This window comes from Zea mays, chromosome 9, assembly GCF_902167145.1.
Source record: "Zea mays cultivar B73 chromosome 9, Zm-B73-REFERENCE-NAM-5.0, whole genome shotgun sequence".
NCBI lineage: Eukaryota > Viridiplantae > Streptophyta > Magnoliopsida > Poales > Poaceae > Zea > Zea mays.
In genome coordinates this window covers 137,966,341-137,986,869 of record NC_050104.1, presented here as the reverse complement: position 1 = coordinate 137,986,869, position 20,529 = coordinate 137,966,341, and the positions used below count along the sequence as shown (strand labels likewise).

Sequence of the window (20,529 nt, the reverse complement as noted above, 5' to 3'; positions counted from 1 at the left end):
TGTGGTATGCTCTTGATGTCATTCATATAAATACCTTTGCGGATGATTGATTGTAGTATATCTGAATGCAAATTCAATATTGAGTTCATACCTTTTCTATTTTTCATGCATGGACATCCTATGAATCTGAAATGCATTATGTTATGCATGCATATTTAAGTTAACAAGTATGTGTGCTAGTTCAAATTACACTTACTCTACTCGTCCACACCTGTTTATTCAGTACTATGGCAAAAATGACTATTTAACACGAAGATATCACATATTGTTAAATAAGATCTATGTATTTTGTTTACTCTTTGTCATGTACTCATGCATTTGCTTTGTTCCATTGAGCCGTGTTAATTCTTAATAATTTATTTGAAGTTAAATATCTTGATTTTTTCTCTGCAGCACAACAAAACAGGAGGCAGCATGCTACTTGGTGCTAGTTCTCGGAGCCCAGATGTTGAGCGCCCTGCACCCCCAAAGTACTCTGAGCGATTATCCCCATCAGTCAATGCATATTTGTCGGAGGCTTCAAGGCATGAAATAAGGGTAATTGTTCTCCAGCCCTAGTTGACGTGGCTAGGAATTGGATAGGAATTAGTGGCTTAGAGCATCTTCAACAGCCTCCAAACAGTATTCCTAAAACCTCATTTTAGGAGAAAAGCAGGAAAAACCATGTCCAGCAGTTCCCAATGTGTGCTCTTAATTTATTCCGTGTCCCAAAACCACAGCTTCTTGGCGTAAATATTCGCCGAGTTGCCAAGCACCATCTCACCGCGTGCAGTGCAGCAAGACCCGCCGATGGCTGCCAGCAACTCGGACGACTCGGCCACCGCCGCTTTCACCTCGTTGGTGGTGTTAGAACTGTATTAGGGTTTGGGAGTCTTCCCTGTGTATTTACCCTTTCGCCCCTCTATAATGGGCCAGGCCCAATACCAAGTCTATTAATACATATCCCCACCCTATACTAGAGTTAGGGTTTTCCCACAGGTGGCATTCGACATCGCTCATTCGACTGTGCCTTCTCGAGTGTCCCTGGATTGTTCAGTAGCAGCGACATAGCCCATTTGACTGTGTGAGATCGTCTCTTTTCCAGCTCCAAACAAGTTCTTCCCAGCAAACAAATACGTTAAACAATCGTCAGTGACAGAGAACCATCGTCTCTGTGCTAGCTAGCTACTCGAGTTTCCGGTGAAAAATCAATCGAACGAACAAATGCAGCACAGGCTGTTCAGGACTGTTGCTTAGTTTTTTGTGGCTACTTGCAAACTAATATGGTGTTGCAAAAAATGTGGATAATAAGCATCATCAACTCAAACCAGCCTAGAAATGATCTAGTTTGATCCCTATAGAACTTTTTTCTTTGATCTGTTTAACACGTTTCTTAGTTTTTTACTACTTATTTTGGTTTATCTATTCAAAGCAACCTCTCCGTATTTGTGGGGAAGGCTTGCCTCGGTTTATCTCTTCTACAGACACCACTCATGTGGGAGCCTCCGGCACTAGGTCTGCCATTTGAATATTGAGAAAATGCTACCCTCACTACAGGACCACTCCTTCAACCTTAGTACTATTGCAGCAAGAATATTAGGTTCGCTACCAGATCCAGCAATTGTATCTCATGTCCAGCAGACAGAGCTTGCCGGGGACATAGATGTAGGTGCTTGCTGCTTGGCATCTGAGCTCATATTTGCGGTGGCGTGTACAACTTTGTGTTATGGCTACTGTACTGTAGTTTCTGTAGTCTGTACAGAGATTATGGTTCTGAATGGCTGCATTGCAGTAGCAACAAAGCTTAGAAGATGAATTCAGGAATTGGATGTTTCACAGAATTTCCTGAAACCATGAGCATAGGATCTTGAACGTAATTAGCGCGTACTCTCGCAAGTAGGCAACAATGAGAGTGCTAAGAGACTTTTCTGGGAAGACTTAGATGGCATGGTTGAAGGTATACCTATTAGTGAGAAGCTTTTCATAGGAGGAGACCTCAATGGACATATAGGTATAACAAGTGTAGGTTTTGAGGCGGTTTATGGAGGCTTTGGGTATGAGGTTTTGGGTATGGTAGTAGGAATCGGGAGGGAGAGTAAGTCTTGGACTTTGCGGTAGCTTTTGACATAGTGTTGATAGCCAACACTTTCTCTAGGACGAGAGACTCATTTAGTGACATATAGTAGTGGCCAACACTATAGTCAGATTGACTTTGTCCTCACAAGAAGAGGATAAATGAGCATGCTTGGATTGTAAGGTAATATCTAGGAGTGTGTTGTCTTTCAACATAAGCTTGTGGTAGCAGTCTTTCGTTTTCAGGTGTGTGCCTGTAGGTATAAACAAGCCAATATTGCGAGAATAAATTGGTAGAAACTGAAAGGTGAGAAGGCAGGAGCCTTCAAGGAAAGGACCATCAAACAGGGCACTTGGAAGGAAAAAGATGATACAAACAACAGTGGGAGAAGATGGCAACCCGCATTCGGAAGGTGACCTCAGAGGTGCGTGGAGTAACTAAAGGGATTGGAGGCGAAGCTAAATATACTTGATGGTGGAATGAGGAAGTTTAAAGGGCTATTAAGGAAAAGAAAGAATGCTACATATGTCTGTACCATGATAGGAGTGTGGACAACATAGAGAAGTACAAGGTAGCAAAGAAGACTACAAATCGAGTTGTAAGTGTGGCAAAGGGTAGGGTGTATGAGGATCTTTACCAACACTTGAGTACGAAGAAAGGAGGGAAGGACATATATAAGATGGATAGGGTTCGTGAGAGGAATACAAGAGACTTCAACCAAGTTAAGTGCATTAAAGATGAAACATAGCACCTCTTGGTGAACGTGTATAGTGAGAGTATTTTGATAAATTGTACAATGAGAGAATGGGGACACAACCTTTCAGTTGTATGACTATTTTGATGATACCAATAGGCGCTTTGAGCGTAGGATCTAAGAATCAAAGGTTAGAGAGGCATTGAAAAGGATTGGGGGGGGTAAGGCGATGAGTCTTGATGGTATCCCAATTGAGGTATGGAGATGCCTCGGGGACATAGCTATAGTTTGGCTAACTAATCAAGTAGTTCAACCATATCTTCCAGTCGAACAAGATGCCTGATGAGTGGAGAAGTATATTGGTATCGATCTACAAGAATAAGGGAGATATTCAAAGTTATACTAATTACTAGGGAATTAAATTAATGAGCCATACTATGAAGTTATGTGAGAGAATTATTGAGCATTGTCCGAGAGGAATAACAAGATTTTTTTGAATCAATTTGGTTTCATGCCTAGAAGGTCAACCATGGAAGTCGCTTTCTTAATAGGACAAGTGATCGAGCAGTAAAGGGAGCAAAAGAAGGATCTACACATGTAAATACCAAGCAAGGTTGCGTGGTGGGCTTTGGGCAAACATAAAGTTCCAATGAAGTATGTTGGGCTCATTAAAGACATGTACAACAGTGTTGTGACTAGTGTTCGAACAAGTGATGGGGATACAAATGACTTTCCGATTAGAATAAGACTACATCAAAGGTCACCTTTGAGCCCTGACCTTTTTGTCTTGGTGACGGATAAGGCCAGAAGGGACATACAAAGTGGTATCTCTTGTATGCTTTTTACGAATGATGTAGTGAAGGAGTAAATATGAAACTAAGTTGTGGCGAGAGACTCTAGAATCCACAAGTTTTAGACTCAATAGAACTAAAATGGAATATATGGGATGTGATTTTGGCACTACCGTGCATGAGGAACGAGATGCCATTTTGGAAGGTCAAAGAGTGTCTAGGAAGGCAACCATTAGGTATTTATGATCAATGTTATAGAGAGATGGGGATATTGATGAAGATGTTAGCCATAGAATTAAAGCAGGGTGGATAAAGTGTCGTCAAGCATATGGCGTTCTATATGACAAGAGGGTACCACAAGCTAAAATACAAGTTTTATAGGACGGTGATTAAACCTGCTACGTTGTATGGTGCAGAATGTTGTCCTATAAAAACGACATATTTAGCAGATAAGTATTGCGTAAATGTGTATGTTGTGTTGATTTGTGGCCATATAAGAAGGGATTGAGTCTAGAACAATGATATACATGATAGACTAGGGGTAGCACTAATTGAAAAAAGTTTGTTCAACATCTGTTAAGATGGTTTGGATATGTCCAACGTAGACCTCTAGTGGCGTTAGTGCGTAATGCGATCCTAAAGCATGATAGCAACGGAAAGAGAGAATTAGTAAGACTGAAGTTGACATGGGAAGAGGCGGTAAAAAGAGACTTGGAAGGATGGAATATACCCAAATATTTAGTCTTGAGTAGGACTGCATGTAAAATAGCTATCCATATGTCCGAACCTTGAGTTATGGGTTCTGTTGTGTTTTAAACTCTAGTCTACCCTAACTTGTTTGGGACTAAAAGGCTTTGTTGTTGTTGCATGAGCATAGGATCTATATGACTTAAGAAGTGATGGCAGAATCTGATTGTGTATAATTTTCGGAGGAAGTACCCTCGGTTGGTTATGCTGTTTGGTTAAATTTTTATAGAATGCTTCGAAGGGACTTGAATGTGTTTTTGGTTGCCAAAATCTGGAATAACAGTTGCTAATACGATGTCTATTGAGACTTGAACATACAGATATATGACAATGGGGAAGTTTGGATTGAGGAATTGGACGTCCATCACATTCTCTGTACACCCCTGGGGGAGCCTAATCTCCTAGGGGCTATCTCTTTTTCTTTCTTAATGAAATGACACGCAGCTCTGCTACGTGGTTCGAGAAAAAAGGAATTGGACGTCCATCACACTCTTAAAAAAAACTCGGTCAGGGAGGGATAACCACCCTCCCGGTTTTAGCCCAGGGCCGGCACTCAAGGCGCACAGAACCCCTTCACAGGCTGAAGAAGAGACCTTAACACAGGTCCCGGTCGAGAAAATCCCGAACCCAAGGCAGCAGGCTCCCCCCTCCCCACCCCCAACCCCACCACCACCACGTGAGTGGACGGGGACAACGAGGGATTTTTCTTTGTTTGGGTTGTGGAATGGAATGGGTTGATTCACCATAGCCTCATCCCTCACAAAGCTAGTAATTAGTGTAGGCATGTGGGATGGAGTAATTGCACCAATTCTTGGGATGAAGTCATAATGCACCACCTCGTCTATTATGGGGGGTGGTTCCTGAAACCAAACATCTAATGGTTCCATGCCACTGCCTGCAACAGTGGAATTGACCATGTTGAGCAATGGTTTTAAATCATGATATGGACTCTAGTCGTCTGGTCACAGATTAGGTGATGAATCGTACGATGGCATCGACTAGTCATTGTTAGCGTATTGTGTTTGTGTACCATGTAATGGACCTTGGCCCATACCTTGACTATATATTAATATATTCCCTGCCCATTAGGTTAGGGTTTTCTGTTCTATTCCAGGAACACGGGAACAATCTCGACCCCGTAGTGTTAAAAACTTTTTAAAGTATCGTACCATGTTCTCGTTCCTCAACCCCGTCGATACGGGAGCGGGCTTACTAAGCTCAGGACCTGGGGAGTGCTGCACTGCTGCTCAGACCACCTAACCAACTCAGCAAGAGGCCCTTTCGCAGACGGTCCGACTAGAAAGCACCGACTTGGTTGTGACTTGTGACTAGTTGATGGTTAGTCGTCTGATCGAGTGACCAAGGAAACTAATCGAATTGCTTCACCTAATTGATGTTTAGGGATGATTTGTTGATTAATCGAACGATTTGAAAACAGTTGCATGCACATATACTTTCTAAACTGATGTGAATAAAGTACCTCCTCAATTTACAGCCAGTTTGATATTAGTTCTTTTCATAATGATCCCTGTTATTTAATGTAGCCTCAGGGAACACCAGAAAATGGGTACATGTGGAACAGGGTTAGCCCTCAATTAAGTTCCCCTAATCAACCCTATTCATTGAGGGAAGCACTTGCTCAAGCACAATCTTCAAGAATTGGGTCAACCGCCAGGGCATTGAGAGAGTCTCTGCATCCAGTACTGAGACAAAAATTGGTATATTCTATACATATTATCATATGTGGTGTTGCAGGTTACACGTTTCTCTTTAACCTGAAACGATTCCTACAGGAACTTTGGGAAGAAAATCTCAGTACTGCTGTGAGCCTCGAAGTGTTGAGAATAACCGAGAAGTTTTCAGCTGCTGCAGGCACTAGAAGCATCACTACTGATTATGCGAAGCTAGATTGTGTAACATCTATCGTAATGGGTCTTTTATCTAGGAGCCAACCCTTGGCATTTTGGAAGGCTTTCCTTCCTGTGGTCTACAACATATTTAATCTTCATGGTGCAACACTAATGGCAAGGGAGAATGACCGCTTCTTGAAGCAAATTGCTTTTCATCTTTTGCGGCTTGCTGTTTTTCGAAATGATTCTATTAGGAAAAGAGCTGTTGTTGGGTTGCAGATTCTCGTTAGGGTAAGCTGCTTAACTGAATTTTAGCTTTATCTGGTCTTCAATTGAATGATACTGATATAGATGTCCTTGTGGTTCTAGAACGCATTCAACTATTTCAAGAACACTACAAGGTTGAGAGTCATGTTGACAATTACTTTGTCAGAGTTGTTGTCTGATGTGCAAGTGACTCAAATGAAATCCGATGGTTCTCTTGAAGAAAGTGGTGAAGCTCGGCGCCTTAGAAAATCACTGGAGGAAATGGCTGATGTAAGAAGCAAGGATCTGTTGAAAGATTGTGGCCTCCCTGTTACTGCATTGGAGGCGGCCCCTGATGGTTCCTCTGATAATATGTGGTCTTGGGCAGAGGTGAAACATCTCTCTAAATGTCTAGTCCAGGCCCTTGATGCTGGTCTGGAACACGCCCTCTTGGTAAGCAAAGTTCACCAATGAATTCTAGTGTGCAATCGATTATTTGTCCGCTGAAAATGGCAATTTGTGATCTGCAATAGGGAATTAGATTTAAGACATTAACACATCAGTAATTGTAATATGCTTGGCTCTGCCACTTCATTTGAGTCCTATACAACTGACGACATGTAAATCCAAATAATTCTTGTAGGATTCTGTAGTGACTGTAGACAGGTATGCAGCTGCTGAGGGTTTCTATAAACTAGCTATGGCCTATGCGCCCGTTCCAGATCTTCACATTATGTGGTTGCAGCATTTGTGTGATGCACACCAGGAGATGCAATCATGGGCTGAAGCAGCACAATGTGCAGTTGCTGCAGCTGGCGTGATCATGCAGGTTGTGATCTTTGCACCTGTAGTAACTTTTATTCCAGCAGTCTTGACATATATGAAGTTATAACCTCTGAGACTTTCTTACAGGCACTTGTTGGAAGGAATGATGCTGTGTGGAGCAAGGAGCATGTTACTTCGCTACACAAGATTTGCCCTATCGTCAACACTGATGTGAGTGCAGAAGCATCTGCAGCTGAAGTTGAGGGATATGGTGCATCCAAATTAACAGTGGACTCAGCGGTTAAATATCTTCAACTTGCCAATAAACTCTTCACACAAGCTGAACTTTATCATTTTTGTGCAAGCATTCAGGAACTCATAATTCCTGTGTATAAAAGCAGAAGGGCTTATGGACAGCTGGCCAAATGTCATACATCACTCACAAACATCTATGAGTCAATTCTTGAACAGGAGGCAAGTCCTATACCATTCATTGATGCCACATACTACCGAGTTGGTTTCTATGGTGAGCGTTTCGGCAAGCTCAATAAAAAGGAGTATGTATTTAGAGAACCACGAGATGTACGTCTTGGTGATATTATGGAGAAGCTTAGTCATATATATGAGGTTAAAATGGATGGGAGTCACACTTTACATATAATTCCAGATTCTAGACAAGTCAATGCTGATGAGTTGCAGCCTGGCGTCTGCTATTTACAGATCACTGCTGTTGATCCTGTAATGGAGGATGAGGACTTGGGTAGCAGGAGGGAAAGGATTTTTTCTTTATCTACTGGTACTGTACGTGCACGTGTTTTTGACCGTTTTCTTTTCGATACACCATTCACAAAAAATGGAAAAACACAAGGTGGTCTAGAAGACCAGTGGAAGAGGCGTACTGTGCTCCAGACAGAGGGTTCCTTTCCTGCTTTGGTGAACCGTCTGCCAGTCACCAAATCTGAATCTCTGGAGTTCTCTCCTGTCGAGAATGCGATTGGAATGATCGAAACAAGAACAGCTGCATTGAGAAATGAACTAGAAGAACCACGGAGTTCTGAAGGTGATCAACTCCCAAGGCTTCAAAGCTTGCAAAGGATACTCCAAGGAAGTGTGGCTGTGCAGGTGAGGCTGAATCTACTTTTTGCAGAATTCGGAAGATTTATGAGTGTCACTACCGTTTGCTCATTTTCTTGCTTCTTTTGGCCAATTCTTTTGACATCACCATGCAGGTCAACAGTGGGGTATTAAGTGTGTGCACTGCATTCTTATCTGGCGAGCCAGCAACTAGGCTCAGATCCCAAGAACTGCAGCAGCTCATCGCCGCATTGCTTGAATTCATGGCTGTCTGCAAGCGTGCAATCCGTGTGCATTTCAGATTGATAGGGGAAGAAGACCAGGAATTCCACACCCAACTTGTCAATGGGTTCCAGTCACTCACCGCTGAGCTATCTCATTATATCCCTGCTATACTCTCCGAGCTATGATAGAACTGTAACAAGCCAGAAATTAGGTAGCATGTGAATGATTCATTCTTTCAGTTGCAGGTTCCCACCAAATGTCCATATTTCCATTAGTTTTGGTTGTATAGTTGCACCGATTCCTGATTTTGGAGTGTAAAGTTTGTATAACCTAGTGTTATCTGTTATGCACCAGTTATATGCTGAGTGCCATGTTTTTTGCGGTTTGCTACTGTATCACAGCGAGCCGACATTTTACAACAGTTATATGTAATGTTCTGTAGTGATACAATAGTGCCTATTCTGGGTGATATGTATTTTTTTCCCTGTAGGAAATTTGCTGCTGTCGAGGGCATCCTCGCAATTTGTTTATGCACGATTTGAAGCCTTGTGTTATTGAAGTCGTTCCCATAACTGTAGTTTGTTTATTGTTCCTAGTGTATAATGACGCCTTAAATTGCTCATGTTCCATGGTTGAACAAGATTTGGAACATTTCAAGGAGCCCGCTTAAATTTGATCTGCATTCTCATGGGAGGTGGGGGCAGCATCCTAGACCTACCTCCTTCCTAAATCTGTCTTTCGCACAACACTTTACATCATCTTGAATACCCTATATTTGAAACGCGCAACGTAAGCAATACGTTTAATTGCAACAATGAGAAATTGGTCTCACAAAATGAACGCAATAAAAGTAAAATGGAATAAAAATGACCAGTGCACTTTAACGTGGCCTCGTAATGCAAGTGCATAGCTATGAACTGTCTACATATCTCTGAACATTAACATAATACCATTTGTCTCCAGGCAAGTACAGATCCATGGTTCTAACTCACAGTGCAATGCCTCTGTACTGGTACAAAATTACGAACTCATTTCGGCTGTAGACAAGCCAAGGGTTCCCCTCTTCAGTCTTCCCTATAAAGTACGAAGTCATCTCCGGCAGCATGTGATGTGAGGGCGCACGACGTCTAAAAAAACGTCGTAATCCTTTGTAAACTTTTGGGCTAGGCTTTTCTCTCGTAATCCTTGTAAACTTTTCGGGTTCAGGTAACCCATGGACCATGAAAACTTAAACCTAACCTTGCCGCAGGGAAGAAGGCTATGTAGATCTTTGGATTGTACAGAAAAGTTAGGTAAGAGGAGGCCTTGAATCACTCGAGTGAAGTCTAGACTCTTGAAGGATAAACCTCTCTAGCTCATGCTGTTTGCAACTGATGAGCTTTAGAGCAGGTGAGGTGGGCGCAGCGCGAATGCTTCCCCTTGCTGTTCATCTTCCGGTTCCACCTTCATCGGATCCTGAATTCCAGAGGGTCCCTTTCGCGCACGCACATGACGTGCTTTTTGGCTTTTTCCCTGCCTCAAAGCGCCCAAAAGTGAGCACGTAAAAAAAAACACGACACCCCTCTCGTCTCGTCTCTGCCTTTCCTTGACAGCTCCCGTGCCCCGTGACCGTGGCTCAGAGCGGCAGCAGTAGTAATATCCTCCGGTATCCACCCATTTCTATCTCACTTTCATGATTGCCATGCCACCCCGGATGCGCGCGTCGCGAGGACAGGCAGCGACTGGGCGCGGGCACATGGGAGCTGAATCACACTGACGATGACGACTGCCGTGCCGTGCCGTGCCGAGGGGCAGACCGCAGACGCAGAGCCAGAGGGCGCGCGCTGCCGTTCGGCAGAGTGGAGCAGCAGCAGCTCGATCGGAGCTGAGCAGGGGGCCCGGGTCGCCGGTGCGGAGGCCCGGCCCTCTGCATCTCTCGGCCTAGCTGTAGCTCGGATGAATTTCTCTGCGGCCAGCTCTCCTTTAAAAGCAGCCTCGGCACCGGCACGCAGACGCAGCACGTACGTGCGCCCCACACCGTGCGGCGTGCCCCTTGCCTTTGCAGTCTGCAGTCTCGACGTGATGTAAAGGCGGAAGCAGCGGCGAGGTGTTGCTGGCGACCGCTCCACTCTCCAACCCTTTCGGCGAGCGAGCGAGCGAGCTCGGCGGGCAGGGCAGTCGCCTCGTCGCCGCTTTGCGAAAAAATCCCCAAGAGTGTGTGTGGACCCAATGATCGTGCTCGTGCTCGTGCACCGCTATTCGGGTAGTTTAAGGATGGGTTGTCTGATCTGATCCCGGTCATCTTTGGAAGTTGGATTTGAAATAGCTAGGTCATCTCCAGATTGACATTGCCTGTTCCTGTTGTCGATCTAGGGCAGCAGCAGCAGCAGCATGCATGCATGCTCACAGGTCAACAATCATGGCGGCACAGACTGCACAGTGCAGAGCGCCAATGGCCCGAGATCGCCGTAGTACCGACCGACCGACACATGTTCTATAGCAGCCTACGCGGTCCTGCTTGTCTACGCCAACTGCCAAAATCTGATCCTGTTGTTTCATCAGGACCGTACCTCCACGACCCCGCCGCCTCACCACCTCTTTTATACACAGAACAGAACTTGGCATGCAGTGCAGCGGCCGGCAACAGCTTTGTGCGCTCTTTGGTTCTTTAAAGCGGCGCGTCTTTTCTTTGCGCAAATTGATGATAGCAGATGCGGTCATCGTCCTCCCTAGTAGTAGTAGAAACTGTACGTAGGGTAGGCCGCTTTGAAGGACAGACAGAGGTAAGCTTTGAGGGGAGGGAAAAAAAAACGAGAGCGCGGCTAATCAGAACACAGCGAATGGTAGGCCACTTTTCAGTGCGAGAGGTAGGCGCGTGCTGCTTTCCCCCTAATTCCAAGCTTAATCGGCATCATTGCCTGCACATCAGCATGTCCATTAATAAGTGCAACACGTACGGCAATGTGCACGTGAGCAAAAGGTTGTCCACGTTTTTGGAAACTTGAACACGCTTCCAAGTACGATGTATTTGTACACACGATGGACAATTTTTATCGAAACCACCAATCCAGCTCTCCATGTGATCGGAGATGTTGAACTTAGCACGGATTTTAGATACACTTTAATTTACAAAGTATAAAGACAAAAAAACATAACGTGTGTGATCAGTATTATTGCATATTTGATTGATTGAGAGTTCGTTTCAAACAACAACTCACATGCTTAATTGAAGTAGAAGAAAAAAAGAAACAGATAAGAGATGGAGATGTACATGTTAGGGCTTGTTCGGTTATTCCCAATACACATGGATTGGATGGGATTGGAAAAATTGTGAAGAAGTTTGACTTGTTTGGGATTCAAACCCATCCAATCCCGCTCAATCCACATGGATTGAGAGCTAACCGAACAAGCCCTTAGTGGGGCCACTGCCGAAGTGTCGATCCACATAATCGTATTTCATCTATCCGATGTAATCGATTAGCGCTGAAGCATGTTGGGCACTAAATTAAGCTACGGACGGTCCGGTCCTGAGGCCGGACGCTCCACGCCTGGGGGCCGGACGGTCCGCGCGTGCGCAGAACAGATTAGGGTTCCGAGTTTTGTGCTATGGTTGTTAGCTAGATTCGCGGAATTAGCTCGAAAATTAGTTTGTAAAGGGTCCAGCCCCCCTCCTCTATAAATAGAGAGGTATACAGCCGATTTATAATTATCAATCGAATCAATAACACTTCTATTTCACATTTATTTCATGTACAATTAGGAGTAGTTCTAGTCTAGTTCTAGTTTAGTCTCTCAATCCCCAAATTCTCCGCTTCTTTTCGACTCTACGTCGATTAGAGGAGTCTAGGTCGGTCTGCCCGAGCCTAGACATCACTTAGGATCTCTCCTCCCCGACGGGGTCCCTCCCTGGAGCAAGATCCAGGCGCCGCCGGCGATCTTCCGCCGCCTCTGCGCACGCGCGGACCGTTCGTCCATCAGGCAGGAAACCCTAGCCTCGCACCAGGCCGTGGACCGTTCGGCCCCTGTGTAGAGAGCGTCGCTGCTGGTTCTTGTTGAGTGTTTGGCGCCCGAAAAAGGCGTCAACATACTTTTTAGCGACTCCGCTGGGGAAAAACACGTCTAGACCCATCAAATCGGCCCTCAATGGTCGGTTCAAGGGATAGTTCTGAAGTCTCCCCCAGCAACATTATAGAGCCGACTTGGGAAACCTTGCCGGCTGACGAACAGCTCCAGTTCGAGGAGCATAAGGAGCAGCTGATTCAGGAGGCGAGGGCGAAGTTCCTGGCCAACTTCAAGGTGGACAGGAACAATAAAGTCATTCGACAACGGGCGACGGATCCGGCTTCGCTCCGACCCACACCAGATATTCCCAATGTAAGTAATACAAACGAGATACAATCTCTTAAGAATTATGTAGACGAACAACGAGAACAAATGCAAAATATCATAGGGGGTATACAAAACGATTATAGGAGACTAGTACGTGTATTTGATAAATCTAGTATTGCAGATTTTCCTTCGCACAAGGTTGAATTAGGGGGTAACACACGTAATACATCGGCTATAAGTTATCACGACCAGTCACAACCCCTTTATGGGATGCCGATGGATACATACACTGAGCAACCGCAGATCGGCAGTAAATCAACCGATCTGCACATGCCCGGACCGTCCGCACGTGAGCGCGGACCGTCCGGGACAGCAACGGCCGGGCCCATTTTTAATGAGTTACCCAGACATGTACCCGAGCCACCACATATGGCACAAAATCTAAACTACCCAGTCGGACGGTCCGCATACAACGACGGACGGTCCGCATATAATCACGGACGGTCCGGGTACATGTCCGGACAGTCCGCACATGAGTCTTTTGAGGAGGATTGTTACCTGAATCCTCACCCATCCCAGCAACACTTCCCATCACACAATGCGATGCATCAGCCTATTAACACAAAATCCCGAGCCTAGGAAAGATTTCCGGCCCCGCCTAGAAGGCCGAAAAGGAACGATCAATTCTATGAGTCATATAGGGTAAATGGCAATGCACCACATAGCTCAAACTAATGGGGGGATGACAACACGCTAATATCCAGCCAACCCCACCTATGTTTCACCAGAGAGCCGGTGGTCTCACACCGGCTGCCATCGATATATTGAGGGAGGAAATAACCGGGGCATTCCGGGATAAGCTTGGAGTAAGCATGGTATATGGGGGCAATCATATCGAAAACCTTATGACAACCGATTTGATCACCACCCATACCCCAGGGAACCAGGATACCCGAATTCGCAAAATTTTCGGGTGACCAAGGAAAAAACACGCGCGAACATATAGGCCATTTCTTAGCACAATTAGGAGAATTGGCCGACACAGAAGCATTTTGCGTGCGTTTATTTTCATTGTCTTTACCAGGAACCGCGTTCGCATGGTACGCCACTTTACCTCCTAATTCTATTTCGTCATGGGGGGAGTTAGAACAAAAATTCCATGACTATTTTTTCTCTGGTGACTATGAGTTAGATTTGGTAGACCTAGTGGCCCTGCGATAGGGGAAGGATGAATTGGTTAATGAATACATCCGGAGGTTCCGAGATACAAGAAAACGATGCTTCCAAATACACTTAGCAGAAAAACAGCTAGCAGGATTAGCCTTTAATGGACTGCGATATTATTTAAAAGAAAAATTAGAAGGCATCCAATTTTTCACGCTAGCACAATTACACCAAAGAGCTTTGGCCTGTGAAAGCCGAAGCAAAGAGACTGCCAAAACCATTAGTCACAATGTCCATATAGTAGAGTGCGACCAAAGTAGCTCGGACGACGAATCAACAGAAGTATACACTGCTGAAATGGTTTGGCCAAAGCAGGCCAAATATTCGGCTTGTTCCTCCTTGCAGCCGGTTCAAAAGAAACGACAAGAGGAGGTTAAATTTATATTTAATGTTGGTAAATGTGATAAAATATTTGATAAATTACTAAAAATGGCAATATTAAAATAAATCACACTGTTCCATCCACCGACGAGCTGAAACGTCGTGCATACTGCAAGTGACGTAACTCATTTTCTCATGCCACTAATGATTGTAATGTATTCCGTCGATAGATTCAATCGGCCATTAACAAAGGACGATTGAAATTTCAGGAAATGCAGGTGTACACGGAGCCCTTTCCGATGAACTTGATCGATTTTGAGGGCAAAAGGATCCTGGTTTGGCCAAACACATCCGATAAGGGCAAAGACAAAGAGATAATCATCGGCAACACAAGAGAGACCGATGACAATCACAAAATTTCTTGCAGGAAAGTGGTGGCCGAGAAGAATCCCGATGGAGGGGAGACTCTTAAGGTGACCATCACGACCTCCAGCGCTGGGGGGCAAGCGCAGACCAAGGAGCAGGAGCCCGTGCTGCGCATCTCGGACGGTCTGACGCACAGGCGCAGACGATCCGGGACCACACCGGACGGTCCGGAGAATTCCAGCGGACAGTTCGATCATACTCAAGACCCGCAACGACCGCGTACCTTCAAACCACGATGACCCGAGATAGGTACGTGGAAAACAAATACATTTAAAGCAGCTGGTCGGCTGGTCAAATCTGGCCCGACTTTCGATCAACTATTGTCCAAATATGTGAAAAAAAGGCCGACCCCAGTGACCGACCAGCAAAGCGACCTCGCTCGCCCATTCGTGAGCAATGTCAGGTAAGACCGATTGGACCACCCCACCAATCGGAAGAAATGGAAGGTCATACTATCCAATTGAGACCTAACACACCTACATGGACACCTCCACCCCCTTATCCACCTATGCCATATCCATACACATATTTACCTCCACCATATGTCCCAAATCAAATGTGGGGCATGACATCATATCCATTTGGGATGCCACAGTACCCCGCTTGGGGGACACCCCAAATATCTGTATTCAACAGGTTGGCACCTCTAGCACAAGACCGATTGAGCGTCGCTCAATCCGGTCACCAGACACAGACCCAACAAGATTATCGGAGTACTCGGCCTCAAAGGTCGACCAATCCGACAGAGGGCATATACCTGCAGCGACCGAAAGAACAACAAAAAAGGATATCATCAAAATAAGTACTGCAAATGTCATCATACAGGAATGCAGCGACCGAAAGAACAACAAAAAAGGATATCATCAAAATAGGTACTGCAGATGTCATCATACAGGAAGATAATGAAAGGCCGATTATTTTTGGTGAATCGGCCAACACAACCAAAAAAGAAGATACGACTAGCATCAAAACAGCCGATCCAAAATACTCCATGCCTCGATGGTGCCCAACGGGATTGACACGGTCCCAAAAGCGAAAATTGCAACGCCTAAGAGCAAAAGAGAACCAGGAAAAGGAGACGGAAAAGATATTCAATGACACACATCCATAGTACCCGCCACCGCAAAAGAAATGGAGACCAAAGGCCGTTGAGGAAAAGCAAATGACCACAAAAATAGAAAATAAAACAGCACTTGTGCAGCACCCTGCAGGTATGGCAGACAGCCCGGCTAAAAAGGCTGGACCAGCTACAGAAGGCGCGGACCGTCCGACCCCTGAGTCTGGACCATCCGCACCACACCAGGACGCCTCCGACGACGTACCAACATCAATGGAGGAGGACAACCTACTGGGAGAAGACCTGGTCGACTACGAAGCTTCTCCAGAACGCCCAGGTATGAGTGTAAATGTTATTACATTTTCCGCCAATTGTACTATTGTCGGTGACGATGAACCTGTTGTTGCCCAGTTTGATTTTGGTCCTAAAGAAGCCGCCTTTACTAAACCAAAGGAATCGGTAAATCATTTAAAGCCGCTCTTCGTGCGCGGTCACATTGATGGGATACCGATTGCTAAAATGTTGGTAGATGGAGGGGCGGCTGTAAATCTAATGTCTTATTCATTGTACAGAATGTTAGGTAAACAAGATGATGAACTTGTCAAGACCAACATGACCCTTAGCGGTGTTGGAACTGATAGTTCGATCAAAGCCAGGGGAGTCACGTCCATTGAATTAACCATCGGGACTAAGACCCTTGCTGCTGCAATCTTCGTCGCTGATGTAGAAGGAAATTATAGTCTAATCCTAGGCAGAGATTGGATTCATGCCAACCAATTTATACAATGGGTAGGCGATGATATAGAACAAGTACATGCTGATGTATCGGCCTGTATCGCTGTGGTCGATGCCCCTGTACTCTGGACTTATGAGACTGCTACATGTCTCACAGGAGTAGATTTTTCTGATTATCAGTTTATAAGTATAGATAAGAAAGGTTTCATTCCTATAATGCTAGAGCCGATGGAGAATCGGCTAAATCCTAAATAAAGTTTAAATGATGAGTACACACAAAATTCATGAGTCCTTGGTCACGGACAGTTCGACTTCTAAGGCTGGATGGTCTGGTCTTTCACAAAACAGTTCGGACTTCAAGACCGAACTTCTACCATAGCGTAAAGACAGTATTACGAATGATCCGGCCCCCAAGACCGGAGGGTCCGCCATCACACAAAGATCATCTGATTCCTCTGTGGGAGACATGATAGAGGAATTCAGAGATCTCAATAAACTAGAACAGGGGTTTACATCGGCCGATCCTTTGGAGGAGATCGACATAGGAGATGGTAAAACTCCAAGGCCGACTTTTGTAAACAAGACCCTGGAGACCGATCCTAGAAATGAGATGATCGGTCTATTGAAGGAATATTCGGATTGCTTCGCTTGGAATTACACTGAGATGCTAGGATTAAGCCGAGAGATCGTAGAGCATCGGCTGCCCATTAAGTCCGGTTTCAGACCTTTCAAGCAGAGAGCTAGAACATTTCGTCCCGATCTTCTCCCACGAATCAAGGACGAAATCCACCGGCTGCTAGAAGCTAATTTTATTAGACCGTGCAGATACGCAGAGTGGGTCTCCAATATTGTGCCGGTGGAGAAGAAGGAGTCAGGTAAGCTTAGAGTATGCATTGATTTTCGCAATTTAAATAGAGCAACTCCTAAAGATGAGTATCTCATGCCCATAGCTTACATATTAATCAATAATGCATCAGGAAATATAATTATTAGCTTTCTTGATGGTAATGCCGGATATAATCAGATTTTCATGGCCGAAGAGGATGCGTCTAAAATGCCTTTATATGTACAGACTTCATTGGTTTATTTGAGTGGGTTGTCATGACATTTGGTCTAAAAATGCCGGTGCTACTTATCAGAGGGCTATGAATTTGATCTTTCACGAACTGTTGGGAAACACTATGGAAGTCTACATTGATGATATTGTAGTAAAATCGGTTGAGTTTAGTTCTCATTTAGCTGATTTGCGCAAAGCCTTTGATAATATGCGTCGGTATGGTTTGAAAATGAACCCACGTAAATGTGCTTTTGGAGTGTCGGCTGGTAAGTTTTTAGGATTTGTCATCCATGAACATGGTATAGAGATAGACCCTGACCGAATCAAGTCTATTCGGAATGTGGGACCTCCGACCTGTAAGGTCGAAGTGCAGAAGTTTCTCGGTAAGGTGAATTATTTACGAAGGTTTATTTCTAACCTAGCCGGAAAGATTGATGCCTTCACCCCTATCCTTCGGCTTAAAAATGATGCCGAATTTGCTTGGGGGTAGAGCAGCAGGAAGCATTTGATCTCATTAAAAAATATCTGTCTTCGGCTCCCGTATTAAAAGCACCACAAGCAGGAGTACCATTCCGATTATACATTGCAACTGAAGATAAGGTCATTGGTGCTGTTCTGACACAGGAAACTGAAGGAAAGGAGCATGTGGTGACATATCTAAGTCGGAGGTTGGTGGATGCTGAGACAAGGTACACTTTTATTGAGAAGTTATGCTTATGCTTGTTTTATGCATGCACCATGTGTAGATGTTATTTACTGTCTAGTCATTGAATTGTTTTTGGTTAAGCCGATGTGATCAAGTACATGTTGCATAACCCAATTATGAGTGTAAGAATTGGTAAGTGGGCTTATGCACTCATAGAATATGACTTGGCCTATGAATCATTGAAATCTATGAGAGGCCAGGTCATAGCGGATTTTATTGTAGAACATCGGATTAATGATACTCATAAACTAGACATGTCATACCTCACTATTACTTCTTGAACTTTATATTTTGATGGATCGGTTTGCATTGAAGGGCAAGGAATTGACATAGTACTTGTTTCACCAAGTGATGTCTCCTTCGACTTCTCTAGCCGATTGAAAACTTATTGCACTAACAATCAAGCCGAATATGAGGCCCTTTTGTTCAGCTTGGAACTTTTAAATTGTATCGGAGTAAAACATGTGAAGGCATTTGGTGATTCTCAGTAGGTCGTCCAACAGGTGTTAGAAGAATATCAATGTTTTGATGGTACTCTAAATACTTACCTTAAAAAATGTTGGGGCATAATTCATTCTTTTGACTAATTCAGTATTCGGCATATCTCTAGAGTTGAGAATCATAGAGCTAACAATTTGGCACAAGATGCATCAGGTTATCGGATAAAGCAAGGGAGATTTCACAACACTAAAAATCTGATAACCGGTGCAGGGCCAATTCCCCAGGTCGCGGACCGTTCGAGTAGAGACTCCGGACTGTCCGGAGTTACCAGGAAAGTTCTCCTAATTGATTCGGCTGATAATAAAGCCGATGCAAGTGATTGGAGGACGCCCATAACTAATTATTTACAAAATCCCAATATCAGGACAGATAAGAACATTTGGCGTACAACCTTCAAGTATGTTTTGATGAGTGATGAACTTTACCGCTGAACAGTCAACGACGTCCTGCTTAAGTGCTTGGGTCAGATGATGCTATATTAGCCATAGCCGAAGTACATGAAGGAATTTGTGGTACCCATCAATTGGCTCCAAAGATGAAGTGGTTGTTGCGAAGGTCTGGTTTTTATTGGCCTAACATGATAGCTGATTATTTCAAGTACTACAAAGGATGCCAAGTGTGTCAAAAATTCGACGATCTACAGTTGGTCCCTGCAGCCGAATTACATCCTATCATCAAGCCTTGGCCTTTTAGGGGATGGGGATTAGACTTTATAGGGGAAATTCATCCTTCATCCTCAAAGGGGCATCGGTTCATGTTAGTTGCCACTGATTACTTTACCAAATGGACTAAAGTCGTTGCTCTCAAAAACATGACACACAGGGAGGTAATTGAGTTCATAACTGAGCATATTATTCATAGATTCGGCATTCCCCAGACTTTAACTACAGATCAAGGAACTTCTTTATGTCAAAAGAGGTACGTGAATTTACTGAATTATATAGAATTAAGTTGCTTAATTCATCTCCATATTATGCTCAGGCCAATGGACATGCCAAGTCTAGTAATAGGACATTGATTAACTTGATAAAAAAGAAGATATCCGATAATCCCAAGCATTGGAATAAGATTTTGTCCGAAGCTTTATGGGCTCACAGAATATCTAAACATAGTGCTACTAAAGTATCTCTTTTTGAGCTTATCTATGGGTAGAAAGCAGTGTTGCCTGTGGAAATAAGTTTGAATGCTGTCAGGTTCGCCAGACAAAATGATCTAACCGTCATTGATTATTATAATTCAATGATGGATAATATTGATGAGGTGACCGACAAGAGGGTGATAGCTTTGGGAGCAATAGAAAAGGACAAGATCATGGTAGCCAGGGCCTACAATAAGAAGGTCAAAGCAAAGTCATTTCAAGTAGGGGACCTGGTGTGGAAGACTATCCTGCCTCTAAGGAATAAAGATCGAAAGTTTGGGAAATGGTCGCCAAGCTGGGAGGGTCCTTATAAAGTAAAATAGGTAATGTCTGGTAACGCCTATTTACTATAAACATTACAAGGCAAGGATTTACCCAAGGCTTTGAATGGACGTTTCCTCAAAAAGTACCACCCTAGTATGTGGCAAGATTCCTAAGAGAACCGATTGAGAGCACCTAGAGGGGGGGGGGGGTGAATAGGTGATCCTGTGAAAACTTAACCTTATAGCCACAAAAACTTGTTAAGTGTTAGCACAATAATTGCCAAGTGGCTAGAAAGGAGTCTCAACAAAACACAATACCACAAGAGATCAAACACAGAGATGACACAG

The 20,529-nt window shown here is 44.3% G+C and overlaps 1 protein-coding gene across 4 annotated transcripts in view; it reads left to right on the top strand.

Moving 5' to 3' along the window:
* LOC103639174 (guanine nucleotide exchange factor SPIKE 1) overlaps positions 1-9,017 on the top strand; it is a 29,033-nt gene extending 20,016 nt beyond the window's left edge. For 2 of the 4 annotated variants that reach the window (XM_008661964.3, XM_020544395.1), the window contains exons 25-31: positions 394-537; positions 5,830-6,003; positions 6,079-6,426; positions 6,505-6,834; positions 7,025-7,210; positions 7,294-8,268; positions 8,376-9,017. In XM_008661964.3, coding sequence (XP_008660186.1) covers positions 394-537; positions 5,830-6,003; positions 6,079-6,426; positions 6,505-6,834; positions 7,025-7,210; positions 7,294-8,268; positions 8,376-8,630 — 2,412 coding nt within the window. In that variant the 3' untranslated portion in view covers positions 8,631-9,017. Of the gene's footprint in view, positions 1-393; positions 538-5,829; positions 6,427-6,504; positions 6,835-7,024; positions 7,211-7,293; positions 8,269-8,375 lie in introns of all 4 variants that reach the window. The other 2 variants (XM_008661962.4, XM_008661963.4) reach the window with 1 other exon arrangement.
* Positions 9,018-20,529: the final 11,512 nt, after the last annotated feature.